At 41.1% G+C, this 23,012-nt stretch overlaps 1 protein-coding gene across 1 annotated transcript in view; it reads right to left on the reverse strand.

Moving 5' to 3' along the window:
* ZNF341 (zinc finger protein 341) overlaps positions 1-21,975 on the reverse strand; it is a 30,639-nt gene extending 8,664 nt beyond the window's left edge. Inside the window, exons 1-10 of the mRNA XM_044447481.1 lie at positions 21,911-21,975; positions 14,484-14,594; positions 13,223-13,410; positions 12,570-12,719; positions 11,802-12,038; positions 9,175-9,370; positions 7,763-7,847; positions 5,144-5,334; positions 3,278-3,471; positions 1,057-1,305 (exon numbers count right to left, since the gene is read on the reverse strand). Of these exons, the coding sequence (XP_044303416.1) occupies positions 1,057-1,305; positions 3,278-3,471; positions 5,144-5,334; positions 7,763-7,847; positions 9,175-9,370; positions 11,802-12,038; positions 12,570-12,719; positions 13,223-13,410; positions 14,484-14,594; positions 21,911-21,941 (1,632 nt within the window). The 5' untranslated portion in view covers positions 21,942-21,975. The remainder of the gene's footprint in view (positions 1-1,056; positions 1,306-3,277; positions 3,472-5,143; positions 5,335-7,762; positions 7,848-9,174; positions 9,371-11,801; positions 12,039-12,569; positions 12,720-13,222; positions 13,411-14,483; positions 14,595-21,910) is intronic.
* Positions 21,976-23,012: the final 1,037 nt, after the last annotated feature.

Genomic DNA, 23,012 nt, shown 5'->3' on the forward strand with positions numbered 1-23,012 from the left:
TGTATGCAGTTAGCTCAGCTGAAGCTTGCAGGTGGTTAGGTGGCCATTTTCTTATCTTGTTAGCATTTAAGAGGAATATTGTCAAACAAGAAAACTGGACACTGTATAACCCTGATTGTCACCTTGATGTAGTGGCTAAAGAGATGCTGGCTGGGAATGATGGGAATTGCAGTCTAACACAGCTGTAAGGCACTGAGTTGGAGAAGGCAGGGCTTGAGTGTTGGGCTTGGTCATAGGAGTTCTAGGTCCAAATTTCTGCTTCACCATAAAGCACATTGGATTATGTTGGGCTAGCAACTAACTCTCTGCCTAGCCAACCTCACAAAATTGTTGTGAGGGGCACAGGAAGGGGAAAAGAACAGGTGTATTGATCCACAAGGTGTGTTTAAAAATCTAATTAATATATCATCCATTTCTGCCTAATTTTCAGATCCAAATTACCATTCGGAGAACACTTCTCTTAAAAACAATGGAAACACATGGAGTGGTTTGAGCAAAGGGTAGAGAAGGAAGCTATGTGAAAACCTGATTTGCCATTACCCAAAGCTTACCATTAATACCAATTATTAATTGGTCTCCAATTATATTATATTGTTTTATATTGTTATTATTTATTTATTGTTGTAAGCCGCCCCGAGGCTTCAGCGAATGGGGCGGCATAGAAGCTTTCTAAATAAATAATAAATAAATAAATAATACAAAAGAACCTGACTTAATTAGATACAAAGCAAAATATGGGTTGTTGATATGAGAAAGAACTGTGGTGAGCCTCAGGCAAAAGGAGATTAAAAGTATTTGCAGCAAATTACAGTTTAGCTATTTCATCTGAACTGCAGCAGTAAAGTTTTCCTCTTAGACCATGATCCCAAGCCACAGTTTGATCTGGCATGTTACTTCTGAACTGGACCAGCAGTATTTGACCAGTCAATCAAAAATAGTTTATAAAGAGGAAAAACAGCAACAACAACACTGACTGCTTTCCCAAACTCATTTCAAATTTTTGCCCAATGAGAACAAAATTAAACTTGAAGTCAAAACAGCTTCTCTTTCCCTTCAAAAAAAGGCTTGAAAACCACGGATCTTTCTGTTACTGTACTTGTAAACAGCCATATCCTTCTTGGGACTGTGCTGAGGAAGCAAGCTGTGGGAATACTGGTGGACACCCAGTTCATAGAGGGAGGGGAAGTCTTTGCTGCAGAGGTGGCAACGATAGCTCAGCTCCTCTTGGTGGTTCTTGATGTGCTCTAAGAAGGAATCCAGCTTCTGGAATGTCTGTGCACAACTTTTCACAACACACTTGTAAACCTGCACATAAGGGGAATAGGAGAAGGGAGTTTAGACTAATAATCTCCAAACTGCGGACCCCCCAAAAAGTCTTAGCATTCTGTACAAAACAAAGTAACTGAAGTAATAAAAGGCTCCTGTCAGTTCTAAGTACCCACCCACAGAGAAGGCTCTCTCATTATTTGAACTGGTCTTCCCTGTTTTCAGTCAGCTGCCACTGTGGCAGACAACGGATCATTCATCATTCCCAATCCAGAGAATATAAAATATGTTGGGTCTTTGCCTATGTAACTGCTCTAAATTTGCCCCCTTTCAGTCTGGAAACATACAAAAATGCCTTATACAGATGGACTTGCTGAGTACTGTCTACACAAGCTTTCTCCAAAATGGTATGCTCCAGATGGGTTGGATAAGGGAGTATGCAGAATTCCAAAAGGATCTCATCAAGCTGGAGAATGGACATTTAAATGGTTAATGTAGTTCAATATAAGTAAGTGCAGAGTAATCTCAATTTCAAATACACACTGATGGGATTGGAACTAGCAGGACAGAGCAAGGAGGAGTCTTGGGGTAGCAATGAACAGCTCAATGAAAAAGTCAGCCCAGTGCACGGCGGCTGCAAAAAAAACCCATGTTAGGCACAATCACAAATGGAACAGAACAGAACAAGGTATAACTCCCTTGTACAAATCCTTGGTGCAACCACACTTAAGAGTATTGTGTTCAGTTCTAGTCACCTCACTTGAATAAGGACATACAGAACTGGAAAAAATACAGAAAAGGGCAGTACAAATTATCAAGAGGGTAGAGCATCTCCCGCATGAGAAGCGGCTGAAAAAATGTTCAGCTTAGAAAAAAGATAAGGGTAGACATGATAGAGGGTTTAAAATTATGCTTGGAATGGAGGGAATCTCCCAGAAAACTCAAACCCTGGATCATCCTATGAAGTGGACTGGGGGAAGGTTTAGGACAGGCAAGAGAAAGTTCTTCACGCAACATATAGTTAAATGATAGACTGCACTTCCATGGGACGGCCTCCAATCTGGATCCTTTAAAAAGGGATTTGACTGGTTCACGAAACTAGAGACTATCTATGGCAACTAGAATTACTGCCTCTGTGCTTCCTGCTTCACCAGAGGTGGCATGCCTGCATACTCCACTTACTGAGGAGCTCAGGCCCGCAAAGCTCTTGCACCCATCCTGCTCTGCTCGAGTGACCCTGTGAACAGCTGGTTGCCTCTGGGGTATGCAGTGCTGGACTAGATGGACCCTTGGTCTGAACCAGCATGGTTTTCCTATGTTTACATTGTCCCACAACCAGCATGGCCAGGCTGGTTTACTCTGGCTGGCAGTGGTTCTCTAGGGAATGTTTCCCAGCCCTACTTCGACATGCCAGGAACTGACCTGGGACATAAAGGGAGTTTGTTCCTTGGCAAGGCAGGTGATTCTTACATACTCTAAAATGCACCTGAGATTGCAGGGATTGCAAAGTCAAGTTCGTACCTCCACTATAGTAAGTTTGGGGAATGCTAGATTAGATCTTGTGGGACTTGGATTCCATTCAATGTGGAATGGAATAATCAGCACAGAGAATACTGAATGAAGCCTCTTACAAAACTGAAACCTCCACTGGATCTGCTGAGGAGTTAAAGATCGGTTCTAAGAGTACACCCTTCATGTGTATAAGATAAGGTGCCATTTTTAGCTAAGTGTTACCAGAACGCAAATTACAATCAAGGAGGATTGTATCAGGCTGGATTGACAAGTGGCCTGACTCAATAGGCAGAGCTATGTGCACTAAATTGTGCTAATGAAATCAAGATGCACCATATTAGCCTACATTCTGCACTGAGAAAAGTTGAGTTGGCTTCTTGATCTTCGGAGATTATGCAAATGTGGACACCTGTCTCCATCACTATATTTCTGCAAGTCGAGGACAGTTCAAAAGGGCTAAGCAGGCCAGGGCAGAGCAGTCCAAGGATTTGTCACCTACCTGCTCGTGTTTGTGCTGTGTCATGTGCGATTTCAGCTGGAAATATGTGCTGAATTTATTTGGGCAGAACTGGCACTGATAAGAACTGTCTATCAAGACAACCTGCTTGGCTTCCAGCTTGCCAGTTTCCTGTTCTTCTGTAGGAGGCATTGCCCGAGGCTGTTGGGGACTGCTTCTAGGAGTCAGGTTTAAGCCTAGAAGAAAAGTCAAGATATTAAAATATCAGCTGTTCAGTCTGGAGTATTCTCTGGGAGAATATACATGTGCGTATGTACGCATATGCATATATGGGGTGGGAGGCTTTTAGAATAGATTATCAAGCATTGCATTTTTCAATCACCAAGTCCTAGAATGAAAAACATTTCCTTTCCCTTTGTATTTCAGTCAATTTGCATTATCATGTTTTCAGTACCTTTGGAGAGTAAAGAAAAAGGAACTGTTTCATTGTGGGACCAGTTCTTGGTGACAGAGTAAACCTATGTCAGGACTATACCATTTCAGACTGCAGGTAAGGAATCACATGACTGAACACCCCCAACAAACCAATCTATTCCACATAAAAATACATGTTGAAAGGAAGGATTCTAGTCAAGCCTTCTCCATGAAATTCTAATTTTCTCTATATAAGAACATTTTCTGGTGAAGGAGCATTTCCAGCATGTCAGCTGTTACCTGCAATCTGGAGAAGTACATGCCAGAAATAGATTTCCCACCTCACTTAGAACCAGGCCAAGAGCTGCCCTGATGGGACTAATAGCAATTTTAGGCCAAGGGTGCTGAACGTTAGACTTGAAGGGCAAATTCAGCAAATTCAGCCTTCTGGGTTCCCAAATAGCCATGGCCCCTTTCCCCCCACCCCATGTCTCCTGACCAATGTTTGTTTGGTGGTGTTTGGCCAGTGTTTTTCATCCTAAAATGCCTCTCCTGAGGCTCAGTTATAGGAAGAGTTGTTAAGATACAATATACTGGTATTTTGGCTCCACCCCACCACTCAAGAAGTTCTCCAAAGCGAAGATCAGTCCCTGGACTGAAATGTTTGACTTCCTTGCCTTAGGTATGCTGAGACCACACAAACAGTCCAGTGGGAAGCACTGACTGCTATTCTTCACCAACAAGCCCTATTAGCCCCATTGTAATTTATAGATGGCACTTATTGATCATTCAGAATTTTCTTTTCTTCCTGTTGCTCCTTTTGGCGGGTCCTCTAGTAGGTTCCTGAAATGGTGGGCTAGATGGGCCCTTCACACTCTACTCAACAGTCAATGAGTGGCTGGTATGTACAACTCGCAAAAAAGATCTTGGCCAAACAACAGTCATATTATCACCTGGCAAAACAAGTGGGTGTAGACTGGGACGCACATGCTTTTTGTGCATGGACAACAGCAAGGACGTGTATGAAGCCAGTTATATCAGGCATCCAAGTCACTGGATAAACAGACTCTGTTCTATGCATAGACAGAATGTATGGAAAAGCAGTGTTCTTCAACCTCATGAATGCATGGGAAAGTGATATTCTCCAATCTCATGCCCTCCAGAGGTTTGGGACTTCAACTCCCAGCAGCCCTGCCAGCATAGCCAATACTCAGGAGTTCTGAGAGCTGTCGCCCAAACCATTTGGAGGGCACTAAATTTGGGAAGGCTGAAATAGGTAGCTATGGCTCAACAGCATCATGTTGCCTACATATCTGGCCTAGAGATTTGTGCATTCACACATTCTGAAACTGGCCCTGCACAAAAAGTATCTTGCTAAAGCCTCCTGGTCGTGGGAATGGTATAAAAGAAAGACAAATAGAAATATGTAGAAGTACAATTATTCAGAAGTTTAGGGAGCAGGACAACGGGCTGTCCCACCAGAAAATAATGCACCTGCATTTTCCTCATCCTCCTGCTGATTGGGGTTGAGTGCCATGACTTGCACAGTGACAGAGTTCTGAGAGATGGTACACCCGATCCCTGGTGGCCACACTTTATGGGTCTGCATGTGCTTCTTCACGTTGGACTTCTGTGCAAAGGCACGGCCACACACGATACACTGGAATGGCTTCTCCCCTGTGTGACTGAGGACGGAAGAGAACAGTAAATCAGAGAGGAGGAGGCAGAACCTCTCAACACAAGAAAAGCCATGTTGCTGGTTATCCTGAGTGCACCCAACTACAACACTGAATGTTGTGGGCTCAAGTTTGTTTTAGCAGATTTCTGCCCCCAGAAAATTCAGCAGCATTTAGGAGTAGGACAATGCCTTCCAAAGTAGCAAACATACTATTTTTTCCATTGTATTCTTTAGTTTAATTATTTCTACCCAGCATTTTAATAATTACATGCAGTCAAGGTGGATCACAGTTAAAGCACCTACAGCCCTATAAAACCATAAATACAGCCCAACAGTGAAAACATCAAAAGGCCAAATCAAAAGAGCACTTCATTGATCAAATAAAATAGTCTTCGCCACCTGCTCAAATGAGTCAAGTACACCTCCTCAGAAAAGCTGTTCCACAACGGAGAAGAGCTTTTCTTTCCGCCTCTTGCACAAGCACTTGCCATTCCTCAGATGGAAAGGGAGCACAGAGGCATCTTGATCCATACCATGGGATTCCAAGCGTCTTCTACCCAAAAGAGTACTTTGTGACAGGAAGTCCACATTGGTGCAGCATCCAAATGCACTTTGCAGTTGTTTGAAAAATGCAGTCTCTGCCCAGTAGTTCCATTATTATTCAGTGTGCCATCTAGAATATGCTTCTCTTATACAAGCGTGAAACAGTATCCTGACACCCAAGTTACTATCATTTGTGCTATGTTAAGAAAATGTTATTTAGACAGATGCGTGTCCTAACCTGTCTTAACCTGCAATGGGGTTTTACTTGATGCTGCTGCCATTGTTCTTATGTGCCATCAAGCTATCTCCAAATTACGGTGACCTTATGATTGAAAGTCCCACAAAATATCCTATACTTGACAACCCTACTCAGCTCTGATAAATTCAAGTCTGTGACTTCATTTATGGATTCAATCCATCTCATATTTGATTTTACCTGATTCTTATAGTATTGCTAATCTTGTAGTTTTACTGTATGGTTTTTACAGTTTGTGTTCAAATGACTATTATACTTGCTGCTCATCATCCTGGAATCCACTGGATGACAGGCAATATACAAAACAATTTAAAGAAAGATAGCACTGGTGGCTAACAACACAAGATCCTTCCCTGTTGCTCCCACATACTAGTGCCATTCTGAGCAATTTATGCAAAGCTGTGGTCTTTTTAAAACTTGCAATCATACAGGGCTTTCCTCACTGTAATAATAAAACCACAGGCAGCATTCACACACCCTAAAAATATTCTAGACACAAGCAGATTATCCCAGCATTTGGGAACCTCTCTCCCCCTCTCTCATTCCTTTCTTCCTTCCCTCCTTCCTTCACAGGCGCTATGCTCCAGGACAGTCTGCAATTGTTTAAGATCAACTTTATGGCACAAAAAATAGCCTGAAGAGACCTGATGTTGCTTTATTGTTAAACCCAAACTGATCTTTGTGATGGAAAATTGGCTGGGAGTGTATTTGCCCTGCTGAGGCAAACACTCCTTTTGGCAGGGGTACAATTCCCTCCCCCACAACTTCCACTGCACCGTTGCCACATGTTACCATTCAAAAAGTCTTTTTCTTAGTTAACACATGCTTTGCCTTAGTCATCCAAGTAAGCCCTTAATTTCACTAGTACACAGTCTACCCAATTACAAATTGCTACCTAATCTAGGATGCTGAAGTCAAATGCACTCATGGTGCTTCTTAAAACAACTTCCAACATCCCTATCTAATGCTAGTAAGTAAAGGTTGTATCTTATAAGCATAGATAATATTACTGGCTGCTGCTGGAACTCCTTCCTTAACCTGTTCAATTTCTAAATTAATGGTTTTACAAAACATGAAAAGATGCACTGGAACTCCCAGGAATAAGAAACCTATCCAGAGAGGAAGGAACTGGAACTAGCATTAGCATTTGTAAGCCACCCAGAGAACCTTTAGGTTATGGGGCACCACAGAAATGAAATGAATGAACAAACTGGAAAGCAGGACATAGCAGAAGGCTACAGGCAGGGGCATGAGCTAGAAGCACAAACCATAAGCATGAAGATGTAGCCAAATAGCCTGTTTCTATGTGTTGAGATGCAAAATAGGAGTTGAACTTGGCAGCATGGAAACTAATAATCTTGGCCAACATGGCAGGCTGGCAATGCGCCCTGGTGAGGTCCTACAAGACTCAGGGCTTCACTGTGAACACAGGCAAGGCAGCCTACCTACACATGCCACACTGAGGCCCATGTTAAACACTTTAGGGACCATACTACCCTAGCAGATAAATTATTCTCATTTTCCAAGTCTTAAGCAGCAAACGGCTCCAACGACAGGATCACTGTATATCCAGCCAAGTTGTTGCACTGTTGTATTTACTACTGTCCCAATGTCCTGTTTGGAAGTTTGATATTACCTCCTGATATGTTGTTGCAGGTCAAAGTTCTTGGTGAAGGCCTTATCACAGTATGTACATTTCAGTTTTGGTGACTTGGGTTTTCCTGCAATATAAGCAGAACAAAACAAAAAGAAGTTCATGCAGATAAAGCCACAATCACCAATTCTTAATCACACCCTTTTCATTAGGCTGGAGTTATATCCGGGAATGCATAAAGCATAGCCTGGGCTTCTTCGGCACCTGGAAGCATGGAAAGAAGGAAACACTGCAGCAGCTCCTGTGCTATCACAATAACATTTTCACAATTGCATTCATTTATTTTGCGTTGCAAGTTTCACTAAAAAAACCATTTAAAAAGGAGAACAAAACTATTTACCCACATAGGTTAGAATATATCAAGTATATTTAAAGTTTCAACAAAGGCAAACCAAATGTCCATATATGCAAATATTTAAGAATGGTATCTGTTCACCATCCATTCGAATGTTAAAAACCTCATTAGGTGCTCAATCCATTACATTACAAGTGATGAGAATACATTCTTCTTATCTTATAGTATGTGTCTATCAGCTGTCAGAAGTGAAACATATATCTGTATGTGTTGACCATGTGTTAACGTCCAGGAAATGATAATAATAAAGGAAAATGTACATACCAGCCCAAAAGCAGAACCACCAAACATTAGTGGATGATAACCAAGGTCAGTTTCCTGAAAATGTTATTCAGAAGAACAGACATTCTGATTCTCTCTAATGTAAAGTAACAAACCTTGAAACAACTTTTTAAAGGTATGGCTGAGGCTTCCCATGCAGTGCCTATCTACCAAATAAATATGGAAGAATCCCAACTCTTTATCCCAGGCATGGAATAGTCATGAGTGACAAACCATATACAGGCAACATGCTAATTCCTGGGTAGAACAGCCCCTTGCAAAGAAATTTCATAATCTGTGAAGCACTCCTAAAGATATCCTTATGTGAAATCAAACTGAAATCCTTCACTTCTCAAACCAATCCATAAGACTGTATGAGTATTTTAAATCCCTTCTCATCATGAGCTCCCCAAGCTTAGTGGCCAGTATGGGAGTTGTCTGTTATAAAGTGAAAGAGGATAAGATACACACAGCTCTGGTGTTTGTTTCCTGTACCTCTCTGTATCTCTAAAAGGTTACTCTTTATCTCTCCTGCCATACCCTGTGGGGAAACAATTTCCTGTAAGTCTCTGCATGTTTTTCTTTAATATGAAAATGTGGACGACTAAAATCCAGCAGCAGTACAATACAAGCAATGGTAGAGGTCCAGACACACCAGAAGCCACAATCAAGTGCATATTGCCCACCCCTGCTATAGGCCATTCGGATACTTTGCAAAGGCCTTCTGCTGCCCACAGGAGACATGACCACAGCAAGGGCTGGTTGTGAGGAGCCTTACCTTCTAGCAGGCTGCTGTCTGTTTTAGAATGACGGTTCTTGGAAGGTGATGTTGAATCATAATTGCTCACATTTCCTCCACACGTACTATTCAGTGAAGCAGCAGTGTTCGGGCTTTTGGATTTAAAACCTTGCTTGCCTGGACTGTATACTGGAGGGGAGGAGTATACTGGGTTTTCTACACATTGGCTGGGTACCTAAAACAGATATTATTGGTAAAAACATTTATTAAGATATTGAATCACTATCAAACATTCAGAACACAAACATAATTCAGAAAAACATAAAATAAGAAAGCAGAAGTGGGTTCTCTAGGCTTCCACCCTCTTCAAGAGGTGAGAGACAGTGAAAATATAAAAAGCTCCTGTGGTAAGAAAGAATCAGGCTGCAGATACATTTAATTAAAGCTGAACCCAAATCCAAAACTGAATCTGAACAAAGCTAAGCTAAGCAAGGTACTCAATTATCTAGTTTTCCATTTCTTTGTATTTCTCTCAAATAAACATAAGGGAGAGACAGGCTGGTCACATGTCTATCTTGTTGCCCTACTGAGGAAAACTTTAATTCTTGATCAAGACCTCCCTTGTGATCCTGATGTAATGCTCTGACAAAATCATTTAAAAATAAATGTAAAAACACAGGTAATCCAACAATACATATCCAACACTTATTAACTTTGGTCCTGAACTAGAAATTGTAAAACGTATATGATTACCAGTTCTGATTTTAAAAAAAAGATACAGCAGTATGCCCAGTTTTATTTTCCAATGTACTATGTGAGAATAAAACTAATATCTGGAAAGGCTTTTATGCTTTGGCCTGTTTCATGTATCCTCAAGAGTTAAGAAGCAATGAAAAGGTTAAACAAGTATTTCTTTAAAGAAGAGGAGGATGAAGCATGTAGCATTTTAGGCTGGTTCAGGCACAGCTCTAAACCAGTGGTTCCCAACCATTTTTCACTTGCACACCCCTTGGCAGCCCATTTCCATAAACTGCTCCCTTCATATTAGGAAAATGTTTGCAATAAACATGTATGTGCATGTTTCCGCTATTGTACTTTTTTTTTTTTTTTTTGCATACCCCTAAATGTCCTGGTTCATACCCCTGAGGATATGTGTATCCCAGGCTGGGAATTACTGCTCTAAACCACAGGGTTCATGAGGAAGAATTCAGAGCTTTTTGCTTGTTTTTGACTAAGGACAGCTTAACATGTTTCCTCAATCTAGGCAAACTGTGGTTGATCTTAATTACAGCTAGTAGAAACACTATTATTTTCACTATTCATTGTCGGCAACAATCACTGAACACTGTAGTTAACCTAAAACAAAAGGGGAACTTCTGATCTCCTCACTGACTGACATATCAAAGAAGAGGAAAGGCGGCAGCATACAAGCTCAAGGAGAAGCTTGTCCTTGTAACACTAACCAATGGTTTAGCATTACAGCTGAACACAGTCACTGTAATGAAATGCACATTACAATTATGTACGATAAAAGCAAGTTTAACATTGATGCCTATTTTTAGCTGCATCAGATTAGACCCACTAATATGCTCCACCTTGCTTTGCAGCACTGCAAAGTGAATAATATTCCCTGTGAAAACTGGAACTCCCTTGGTCCCAGAAATGTGGTAAACCAAGTATCCACATTTTATTCTGCTAAGCAAACCAGAACATTTTCAGCCACCACAAAACCTAAACTTGATTCCCTGATTAGAGGAGAGATGCCATACAAACCTTTAGGAATTTTTTTTAATGCATACAGAACACATCTGGAATTTCTCACACAAACAACTAAGGATTCTTTTGGACAAACATAGGGTTATAAAGCCAACTCAACATCTATTTACAACTGAGACCAGAGAATAATTGTGACCCACATTTGCACGGGCAAAGTAAATGCCTACATTCATTATCAGATGCATATGCCATAGAGAGTAATGGGGTTACAGCACTCTTCTGCACTGTGGTCCCTGTATCTTCAAAAAAGACAAACAAGCAGGCAAAGGTCTTGCCTCCTTTCTTTCATTGGTATTGCAGGGACTGGGGCCACTCCTTCCGTACAGCCTTCAAAGGCTGTTGACTTGGATTCTGATCCAGAAGTGCAGGAGCTGAATGTGCACGTGTGGGGAAGGGTGGGAACTTCTGAATGTCCCTGTTCAAAGACTGTCTTAACTGGGTTTCTAGTAATTGGCTTTGTCCTATTAATCTAAAAACTATACCACTTAGTAGCTTTCTAAACAAAGCCTCTGCTTCCCAGCTCACCTTTTGCATTCCAGTATTTGGAGACAGATAATGTTCCATCTTAATCTCATTTAGTTCAGTAATCTCTCCACATCAATCCTGCTGCAGCCTATAAATAGTTTCTTTGTTTTCCCAGTTCCCTGCAAATGGTCATCAGCTTTCTGATTACCAGTTTGCCCACAGAGGAAATAACTATTGATTAAAATACAACCTTATGCATCTTACAATGTCACTAATTTATTTGATGAATAGTGTTCTAAAGTTGAATCAGATACAGCCTTTCTTACTCCTGCATTAGAACCAGAGAGATCACACACACATTAGAAAGAAGCCAGCAAGCAGTACTGGAATCATGCTGCACTACGCAGCCAAAACCCCGCTGCTACCTCCATGGGTGGATAGGGCTGCATTCCCAGATTCTGTATCTCTACTGTTCCATTCCCAGTCATGGATGCAGGTGCACTGTAGACTTCCACCACACCGCTGCTCCCTGCACTGGTCTGGCCTGGTGCTCCAAGTGACTGAGGGGGAGGAGGAGGGGGAGGCTGAGGTGGTGGTGGAGGAGGAGGGGGAGGTGGTTGCTGAGACAAGTATCCTGCGCCAGTATGCATATTCAGGCTGCTCTAAAAAGACAGAATGGGAAATCATCAAAGTGTCCGAAATAAAGGGTTGGGCTTCAGACCATCATTCATAAACCAAGATTACAAACATCTATAGCATCTAACTTGATTTCTACAGAAAATACGTTGGCATAGGATGGAAAAAGCTAGTGATGAAACTACATAAGTTTCTTCACATACCTTTTGTCTTTCTGATGCCTGGCATACATGGACATAGATATGTAGCAGCATTAATTTATCTCTTTTCCTTTCAAAGTAATTTAGTATACAATGCTAATTTACTATGCTGTATATTAATTTAGTTCACTCTGTTACATATATCTTACTACAAGACTGTGATATTTGTTATTTTGTAAAATGATAACATTTATACGAATATCACATCAATATTTCACTCAGTGGTGCCTGACATACTTTTAGCATTTTGTGCCTTTGCAAGACAACAAGACTCTTATAAAATTACTTCCTCCCCTTTTATATGTAATTTGCCAGTGTTTACGTACTTCTGAAAAAAGACCAGTAAACACTGCTTACCTGCACAGAGGGCTGCACAGTGGACATTGGTTGGTCTAACGTTGTAAAAGCAGACATAGCTGACATCAAGACTTCATCGCTTACTAAAATATTCCCTTGTACTAGTGTCTGAATTAGAGGAGACGGCGGGACAGTAATATATGTAGAGATCTATTAGGAAGAAAAGGTTAAAAGTTATTATGTCAGAATAAATTTGTTCATTTTTAAACTGCCACTACACTCTTCATTGTGGACAAGCTCTATGCCAATAGGCAGTACACACAGGTCTCATATCCAGGAGAAATGTATTATTGCTATGAGAAGAAACTGCATATTATGTTGTCATTTATATGTATCCTGAGCATGGTGATAACTTTGTAGACTCATCAATAAAACTGAACTAAGTACCTCAATAACTTCCTGCGAATAAAGTAATCCAATACAATTACAGTATTAGTTATATACTATGGCATGCAGGAAAAAAACATACTTTAAAAGTAGTGAAATGCTGAAAATACTATGGCAATGTTTTTGTTAATCAAATGGAGACAGCCCAAGAAAACTTACTGGGGTTTCCAAAAGCCATGACTATCAACGGCTATAACTTGCTTGGGGTTATCTCCTGCTATGTACAATTTATAGCACAGAAACCTCCAAGTGTTCAGCATTGCTACCTGGCGATTGGTGGTCTGAGCCTGCTGCACTGATGTAATAGATGGAGTGTATACACTGTTGGTGGCCAGCGAGACTGTAGCCAAAGAGGGGGTATTGCCTTGGCACTGCTCCCGCTTGTGAGTCATGAATGCTGGCAATGAATTGAATTGCTTCTTACACTTCCCACAAAGAAACACATCTTCATCATCTGCAATCAGAAGGGGAAAGTTATAAATCCAGAACAGAGTCCTTTTCAGTTGCAATCAAGAGGAAGTAGCATATTGCATGGCAAGAGTAACTAAACAGAGGCTTTTAGCCAGAGGGAAGCAAATTGTCAAGTTGGGGGCCTTTTTATAAGGATAGCAACCAATGCTTGGCTTTCTAACAATGATTGCTACCTGAAGCAAAGTTCACTTTTTATGCTTTTACCTACGAAGTAGAAATGCACACCTTCAAAGACATGGAAACATACAATGAAAACATACAAACACTGGAGAGCAGGGCTGGCCTATCTGCTACAGATTTGGAAATAACACTGCCTTTCACTGTGCACATACAGAGTAAAATACCTATCTTTCCTTTCCTTTCCTTCCCTACCCTTATTTTTTATTTTATGGTTCTAACAAAGATTCTTAATTAGGAACCTGGGATTTGACTGCATACTTTGGACAGCCCAAGGATTATTTGCTCCAACATGCCAAGCTGCTTATTTATGCTGCAGACCAAAACCAGGGGAGAAGAAAGGCTAGAGGGGCCGAATGTTAAATTACAAGGAAAAAGGGACGGGGCTGGTTGTTAGTCCTGCCATGATCTGAAATTAACCCACAACTGTCCTCCTTAGTCAAAACACTGTTGGCCAATAGAGTGGAAGAGATAGTGAAATAAATTCGTGAGTCTAGGCTGCCTTTGACATGCCAGCAGCCCCGAATCCTCACTGTTCTTTTCTGATATTCGTTATATGCCTCTGCTCAGCATAGCCAATCCCCATGACCATGCTGGTTAAGGATGATATGGGTTGTTATCCAGTCAGCCATTAGGTCAGCAGAAATTGATGTACATAGTTTCTAGGATCATGTAACTGATGTCTGAAGATATGATGCTAGGAAAGTAAGATGAGCTTAGAATCCCCTGACGCACATTGCCTGCACTTCAACATCAGATTCCAGTGAACTGTTTCTGAATATCATAGAGTCAAAGTGACAAAGGCAATTGACATACTAGGAGCCCAGCTCTTCGTCCTTTCCATTTCAACCTCCTTTAACATGCAAACAAGACACCCACCCATAGACTGGATGGTGGTAGATGTGTTGACAGTTTGTGCTGATGGATCTGTTACTCCTCCTTGGCCATCTAATAAGGACTGAACAGCCAACACTGTCTGATTATCCATTCCTGAAAGGGACAGAAATGATGGTTAGTGAGGCTGTATATTGAAACACCTGCAGTTTCAAGAATAAACAACTGGTCTGACAATATAAAATGTATCAAAAATGTCACATTAAGCATATCAAACATGCAAAATGCAATGTCCTGATCTGCTTACAAAGTAAGCTTTCTTCTCCTTTCATTTACTGTACTTACACAATGAACCACCCTATTGCATCAGATGTACCAAAAGAATATCCACACCCAACAATTTTTAAAACCTATCACATTAATGGTGCTAATAATTTTTTTTAAAAATGCTCAGGATTTCCCTGAGTCTTTCTCAACCTTAGTGGGAGCAGGAGGATTATTTCCATGGCACAAGCACAGAAGCTGAATCAAATAACTTGCCTGCGGGCTCAGCTTGCTAAGCCATAACCTGCCCCAAAATTCCCAAAGCTCTTTTCTGTGGAACGGCAAAATGTCTGTCTCGGCCAAAAAGTGGGCAATGTTTAAGAGTTCTATCAGTAAAGCTTATCCCAACTTGGAGGCTTCTAGATGTTTTGGAACCTAACTCCCAGAAATCCTAACTGGTAAATATGGTAGCTGGGTCTGATGGGAGTTGAAGTCCAAAACAACAACAAAAAGAAATGGGGGAAGCCATGAAAGAAAGAAAGAAAGAAAGAAAGAAAGAAAGAAAGAAAGAAAGAAAGAAAGGGAAGAACATAATATATAACACACCCCTACACAATAATAATTTACACTGGCATGAATAAAGGGGGGAAGTAGAAGGGGGAAATGGAATATTTTTTATTTAAAATATATACATTAATATTAGCTGTGCATATATTGAAATAATCATTCATAGTACACTGATAACTGTAGGACATATGTTCAGTAATATCTTCAGACCACTCAATGATAGCTGGTGGTTCTTTATCCTTCCAAGCAACTATAAATCTCTTTACAACTGCCAGGGCTTTCAGCTTCCATTTTTGCTATCCACCTGCTAATCCCCACATCACAGAAATACAATTTAAAAGTGCTTGAACACCTGCAATTATCACAGATTTTAAAGGGCAAAGTTTATAAAAGTGATGACTTCCAGGCAAAAAGCTACAACTACAGAACATGCCCATCCATCATCATATGACTTGATGATGCATTTCCTCAGCACAGCACCAGGAACTAACATGGTTAGCCAGCTTTTTCTTAGAAAGCCTCTGTGGAGTCCAATATACACAAAACGTGGATTTTTGTTGAATCATCATGTAGAAATTACATGTATGGAAGTTATGGCAATACTCCATTGTTGAGACTACACAGAACATTTTGGTTCATTATCCCATGAAGCTCTTATTTTCTGATTTTATCTACTTTACTTCATTCCAAAAGACATTTATAAATAGCAATTTTTTAAAATAAGGAACCAATCAATTCCTCCAACAGCTGAAATACTCACCACTAATGGCCCCTATACTGCTGTATGCTTAAAAAATGCTGTAGCCACCACAAGACAGTAATACGGTGTCTTGCCTAAGTATTTATCCCCACCTCCCACTCTGACTTTTCTACATTTTGTTGGGTTAAAACCTGGAATTGAAATGGATTTAACTAGAATTACCACTTGATGTACACAAGATACACAGGAGACTGAAGGTGCAAAACTTTTTTACTGTTGTACAAACTTAAGCAACCAAACCTTAACTGGCACTTGTGGGTTGCAGAAGTATCCTCCCCACTCCCAGTCCATCCTTGGTAGAATCACCTCTGCCAGCAATTGCAGCTATGAGTCTTTGGTTGTCTATAAGCTTTGTATATCTGGATCCTACGAAGTTTACCCATTCCTCCAGGCAAAATTGCTCCAGCTCTATTGGGTTGGATGGGGTCACCAATGAACAACTTCCAACTTTTCTCAGATTGATGTCTAGGCTTTGAATGGGCTATTCTGCAAGATTCAGGTTCTTGATTCTAAACTACTCCAGTGTTACTTTCACTATGTATTTAAGGTCATTGTCCTGCTGGAAGGTGAACTGCCACCTCAGTCCCAGGTCTCTTGCAGACTTGAAACAGGTTTCCCCCCCCTAGAATTGCCTTGCATTTGGCTCCAACCATTCTGTCCTCAAACCTAACCAATTCCCCAGTTCCTACCAAGGAAAAGCATCCCCACAATATGTTGCTACCACCATGCTTCATTGAAAGAATGGAATTTTCTGTTTGCCTCTTATTTTCAAGACTGGATTATCCCACAGAGTTATTTTAGCATAAGGATGTGGGCCAAACTGCAACTGACTGCTATGAAGTCACTCCTGTCCTTTTACTATATCCAATTCCTAAAGCCAACCAGCAAGCCATAAAAATGTTAATTCCAAAACAATCCATGGAGATATTTTCCATTCATTTCTATAAATTAACACATAAGCCCTATAATATAAGCTCTGGAAAATTAAATCTTCCTTCCCTGATTGGAAACTGCATCTTCTCAAGAGACAAATAGGGAGGAGCCACCCAGCTACCCCAGATAAACTTGGAAATGCTGCGTATGTTTGGGGACTGTATAAAGGAATATTACATAGTACATACATAGGTCTGTGGCAAACCTATTACATAGTCATTTTTTAAAGTGAGTTCTGGCCCAAGAGAGGGCAATTTCTCAGCCTGCCAAGAGGGGCTCATATGGGAACCAAAGTGTGACACCATAGATCTCTGAAGTATGTGAGCTATTCCGCTTGCTTGTGCAAAGGACATTGTTTACATGCACCTTACTTAAATTTGTTCTTTCTTTGCTTTTAGCTGCAGTTCATCTTCTGGGGTCTCCAGTGTGGTGCCTTTGGTCACAAAAGCACACACAAATACCTCTCTTGGTCCCCATCAGGCTCCCTGCCCCTGTAATTTTATTTTAAAAGATTTGTTTAAAATGATGTTTTCAACCAGGAGGCTGCTATGCTGCATAGTTAAGTACTTCCAGCACCATCTTTTTCTTTTTTCTTTGGGTGCTAATGATTGGTTTTGTGTTTTGGAGCTTAGACCAGAGCTCTTCCTTATACCTAGGTTCTTGGACAAATTATCCTTCTTCTAGTGTCATATGTTTGACTTCAGGAAAATGTATATTTTGTAATCACCATGTTCATCCATTCCAAATTCCAAATGTGCCTACTAACCAAGAAAATGTGAAAATTGAAATTTTCTATCTGTATTTAACTGCAGGATTTATTTAAACTTGAAAGTTGCATGTATTAATTCTACATCTTCCAGTAGCGTCAGCCCTGTTTGAGTACTGCAAGGGTAAAAGAAGAGTAACAGTGGAATAAACATTATGATCACCATCATGGTACTGACATCCTAATTGCAGGTTCTCCTTCCCCTCAATGTAATGTTTAGCAGTGTTCAATGTATGACTCAGTCCTACTGGACACTGCATATTTTCCAGCTCCCATTTTGCATTGCTGATTGCTACCAACTGGGGTAGGAAAACTCACCATGTAGTAATGCTTTGCCAGATGGTTTGGTGTATCTAAAACATTATGAGGGTAAGAACTCTGTTTTTCAGAAGCATTTCTGTGGTGGGCATAACATTCTAATTGTTGGGTTACTTCACATATGTTTTTTATACATGAATCTGCATAGCAGCAAAAGAAAGAACTATACTTTATTTTAAATTATTTTTCTTCCCTTTCCTACCAGGGCAGAACAATATAAAAACCACCGCCATATAATTAGTGACATAGCTACTGTACCCAATCCTATCTCCAAAAGGATAATCATAAAACTGAAAAGCTATACAAAGAATCCTTTACTATAGAATCATATGCATGCCTACTCAGAAATAACATCTGCTAAATCTAATAACAATTGTTCCCAAGTAAACTTGTATAGGATTTCAGCCTCAATGTTTAAGGTAAAGGTGCTGACTATTTTTCAGACTGAGGGATGAATTCTATTTCAGAGAAACTCTTAGGATCCCCATTCCAATGGTGTGGTTAGGTTAAAATCCAAATATAACAGCAGATTATCATTTTATTTAGTTGCAAATAATTTAGATTGCAAACTTCTAGTGACTAAAATCTAGGTGAGGCACTTCAGCTTTACAGAATGGGAGAAAAACTTTCACAAAAGCCAAGAAAATACCAAACAATCGGTTGAGAAGAAAGACTGTAGAAAAGAGAGCACTGCTTTTTGCAAAACTCAGAGGACTAGTTTTAGTTCCAGGTCTGACATTCTGTTAACTTCAATTAAAGGTTTCAAACATATTCCTATAAAAAGGCTAAGAAATATCAATTTTAATTTTAATGCAGGGGAGTTTGCTAAAAGGAAACCAAGTGAAGATCGTTTTCCTCTTTCTCTTGTGTAAGCCTAGAACACTTAGACAGACACCCAGGGGTGTCAGAAGGCTCACAGCTGACAATAGGATGCTGTTCTGCAGACGATATATAATTAACTTATGCAACCACAATTTATGGTGATACCTGTTAGCTTAAGTGGCTTTAAATAAAATAAAATAAAAGCTTACCCTCCCCTGCTACTGGCCATAATAAGCAAATGAAAACTCCACGTTCACACACACAACCCTTACACACCTAATACAGAGGATAAAACATGGAGGGTGGGAACAGCTATCACTTTCATGTAGTTTATGAACTTCTAGTGACATCCAGGCAGCTATGGGTAGAAGCTGGGTTTGCCCAGCAAAGCCATCCACCTGCTCTTATCCTAATTTTTATTGGTAAAATGCATTGATAGAATTTAGTATGGACCAATACTGTTCTGGGGCTAGCTTGGATTACATCTTGACAAATTCATTGAATTATGCACTGATCTAGCCTGTCATTTCTGACTGGAAAAAATTAACAGAATATTGGAACTTTCCAGATGAGGCTTTTATTAGGCAAGCACCCCATCTCATTTCCATTCACAGAGCTACTCTTCCGTTTGCAAATCTTATGTTTGCCCACAGCTTCTTCTGTTGTTGTTCTTACTAGGAAAAAAACAATGGAGAAAAGGCAATAGCTACAAAATGTCCTTTGACTGGACATTTGGATGTCAAAGTAAATGCAGGACACAGTACAGCTGTCCATCCTAGAAATAAATTCTTCTACCCTTCATCTTTGCTGGTATTTTCCAGAGAAATAATCTGTATAACTGCTCAGAGAGTTTCAGCTGTGGGGCAGTATAAAAATGAAATAAATATTGTTTGCCTTCCTAGGTAAGTGTAGCCTCTTAGGTAGAGACATAGTTGTTCCAATAAAAGCTTTCTAAGCTTCTGACCACAAAAATGATTTCTAGTGAAAATTTGGGTTATGCAATACACTACAGCAGAGTAAAAATGAAATTTGCATCAGAGTGTATGATATAATTGATTTATACAAAGTTGGATTACCTGATGACATTATTACTCCCACACTGCATTTATTTCCCACCTGTCTACTTTTACAAGGAACCCAGAACAACTTACAAGGTTATCCTCATTTCCATTCTACCCTCACAACAACCCTGTATGGTAGGTTAGGCTGAAAAGCAGTGACTGACTCAGTCACCTAGTGGGTTTCATGGCTGAATGGAGATTAGAACCCAGAGCTTCTTAGTCCTACTCCCAGCATTCTTAACCACTACACCTCACTGGTTTCCACATCAAATTCTTCATAGAATTAACATAAAGCAAATGTTTTTAATCATTTCAGGTAAGTGACAATAGAATGAGGAGGGCTGGGAGGGCTTTGATGCCCAAGCCCATGTCTTAACATTGAACTCTACAAATATTAACCCATTTCTGCTACACAGATACATCACCATTCAACTTAATACAACATGAACCAAAAATGAACAAATTGTCAAGAAATTGATCAATACCAATGGCCAATCAGGGTGGGGTGGAAAATCCTTATTCAGTTTAATATTAATCAGTTAGACTGCTCCCCCCACACACACAATTCATAGCAAAAAAAACCCCAAATACTTGAATCCGTCAGATTTTTCTCTGGTTCTAGAACTCAGTATGGCTAAACATCCCATTAACATTTATGACAATCTGGGATTCTGAACAAAAGTTCAGGAGTCAGAAAACAATAAAAACCCTTCTCAGCTAGTCAGTTACTTTCCATTTTGTCTGAAATCAAGTGTGTGTACACAGAATACTCATGTGCAATATCCTGCACCAAATATTTCTATGCAAAATATAGCTGTAGTTTGTCATCTACATACTTATTCTCATATAACTACATAATCAGTGCTCTGCAAGAAAATTACCACTGTCCAGGCACATGCAATGTAATATCAATACATATGTGAATTAGTCTTTATCATAAATTGTCCCAAGACACATATTTCAGGAAAACAGGTAATCTGGTACCTCAGTTGAGGAACCAAGCACCCACCAACTTGGTATCTCAGAACTGTGGCACAGCAAGCCTATTTTAAAACCCTATGGAGCATGTCCTAGCAGCCCCCATTAGTGCTTCCTTGGAAGCAAAGTCCTGCTCAGCAAGATTTGCTTATAGCTGAAGATGTGTTAAGACTGGGTGCCTTAGAGGGATTTCACAAGACAAAATGGTTTCGCTCCTGTTGCACTACTGGCATGCATAAATTAAAACAAGGATCTGGTTGGCTACATTAAAAGCCAAACTGCAGGACTGTTGGCCTGATCCAGCTGGGACAAGCCATTTTAGCTCAAAGTAAGAACATGTAAAACTGCAAGCACCACTTGTGGAGCAAATGAGATCTAGTTTGCTAGCAGGAGACAAGTGACACTTTTTTAAAAAAATACAGATTTTAACGCAACGCCAATGAACACAAAACAGTTTTGACTTTCTCTGGGAAAGGTGGCGATCTGTACCCTACCTGCCCTACTCAAGAACATAAAAGGTAGAAATGGGGGTGGGGGTGGGGGGAGCTCCTCTTTGCAGGGTCTCTTGGTAAGATCCCCTAGAAGGCCAAGAGGCGGCGGCAGCAATGGCCGAATACCTCAGGTATTCGGAAGAGTTTCCCCCTTGTTTCAGGAAAGGCCTTCCAGCAGAACTGAAAGCGCCCCTTCCCCTCCTAACATCCTGCCACAGCATGTCAAGAGACAAAGTGACGCTGCTTCTGCAGCTGCTGCTCCAGGAGACAGACACAGACAGGCACAGCTTCCGCGGCTGTTCCATGAACCCTCCCTCGGCCCCAGCGGTTGCCTGGGGCGGCCCCGCAGCTTTCGCAGCCCCTGTCCCGTCCGCAGCGGCGGGAGGAGAGACCTGGCGTGGAACAGCCACGCCTGGGCTCGTGGCGCCTTTGCTCTCGCCATGACAAGGCGAGGTTGAAGCCTTGTCGATTCTTTCTCCCCCCCCCCCCCCCCCATAGATAGATAAATATACCTTCCAGCGCCTCGAATATCGCCTGCGCCATCTTGGAGCGGAGGCAGCCGCGGCACAGCAGCCTAAACGGGCATTGTGGGAAGGAAAGGGAGGCCCGCTCTACCACCAGGGGGGGCGCGAGGCAGCGGGGTGGGGTGGGGAGGGGAGTCTGGCTGAGGGAAGAGCCGCTCTAGGGGAGAGCGGGAAGGAGGCGTGCCCGCTGACATCTGCATCGCCTATTGGCACGCGCAGGGCGGGGGGGGGGGGCGGCGGCGCGAGGGGGATGGAGGTGAAGAGCCGCGGTGGGGCTTAGTCGGCCAGGTGAAGCATTTGCAAGCGGTGCGGTCCGAATGGTTATTGCAGCTGGGGAGGGGGGCTTTAGATATTTAATTTACCCACGAAATACTGTTTTAGTTTTGAAGTTGTCAAAAGAAAGGCAACAAAAAGGAGGACATCATACATAACACATCAAGATCGGTAATGGAACAAAGGAATTCAACAATCCTTGATCAATAGGCGATATATTTATTGAGCATCTACAGTTAAGCGGCCTCAGTATGTACTGAAAATGTAAAATTGCAGTTTATACAGCGCATAAAAGGAGCATATAACCGTTCATGTTATTTGGTGTAGTAGTAAAAAAAAAGGCAATACTACCTAGTTACCCTTAAGAAGGAAGAAATTGGTGGAAGATTTCACATGCCTCCGCCCAGTTATCAATTCAAAGGGAGACTGTAACCAGGACATTCAAAGAACACTGAGACTTGGAAGCGCAGCAATGAAGGAGCTAGAAAAGATAATCAACTGTAAGGATGCTTCATGGGAGACTACCATCCACACTATTGTATTCCCAAGTGCATTGTATGGGTGTTAAAGCTGGACAGTGAAGAAAGCGGACACAAAGAACATTGATGTGTTTGAAACATGGAGGAGAGCTTAGAACGGATTCACACACTCAACTGAAATTATCAAATGCTGGGTTCTAGAACTATACCCAGAATACATGACAATACACAATACAGCAACCTGGCTATAATGAAGCATCTCTGCCTGGAAACCCAGGATTTATTCTAATACAAAGCTGGTCATGTTATGTGCAATTGGGCATGTGGACTTTGATAAG

Source organism: Varanus komodoensis, unplaced genomic scaffold, assembly GCF_004798865.1.
Source record: "Varanus komodoensis strain SLA01 unplaced genomic scaffold, ASM479886v1 scaffold52, whole genome shotgun sequence".
In the NCBI taxonomy this organism is placed as follows: Eukaryota; Metazoa; Chordata; class Lepidosauria; order Squamata; family Varanidae; genus Varanus; species Varanus komodoensis.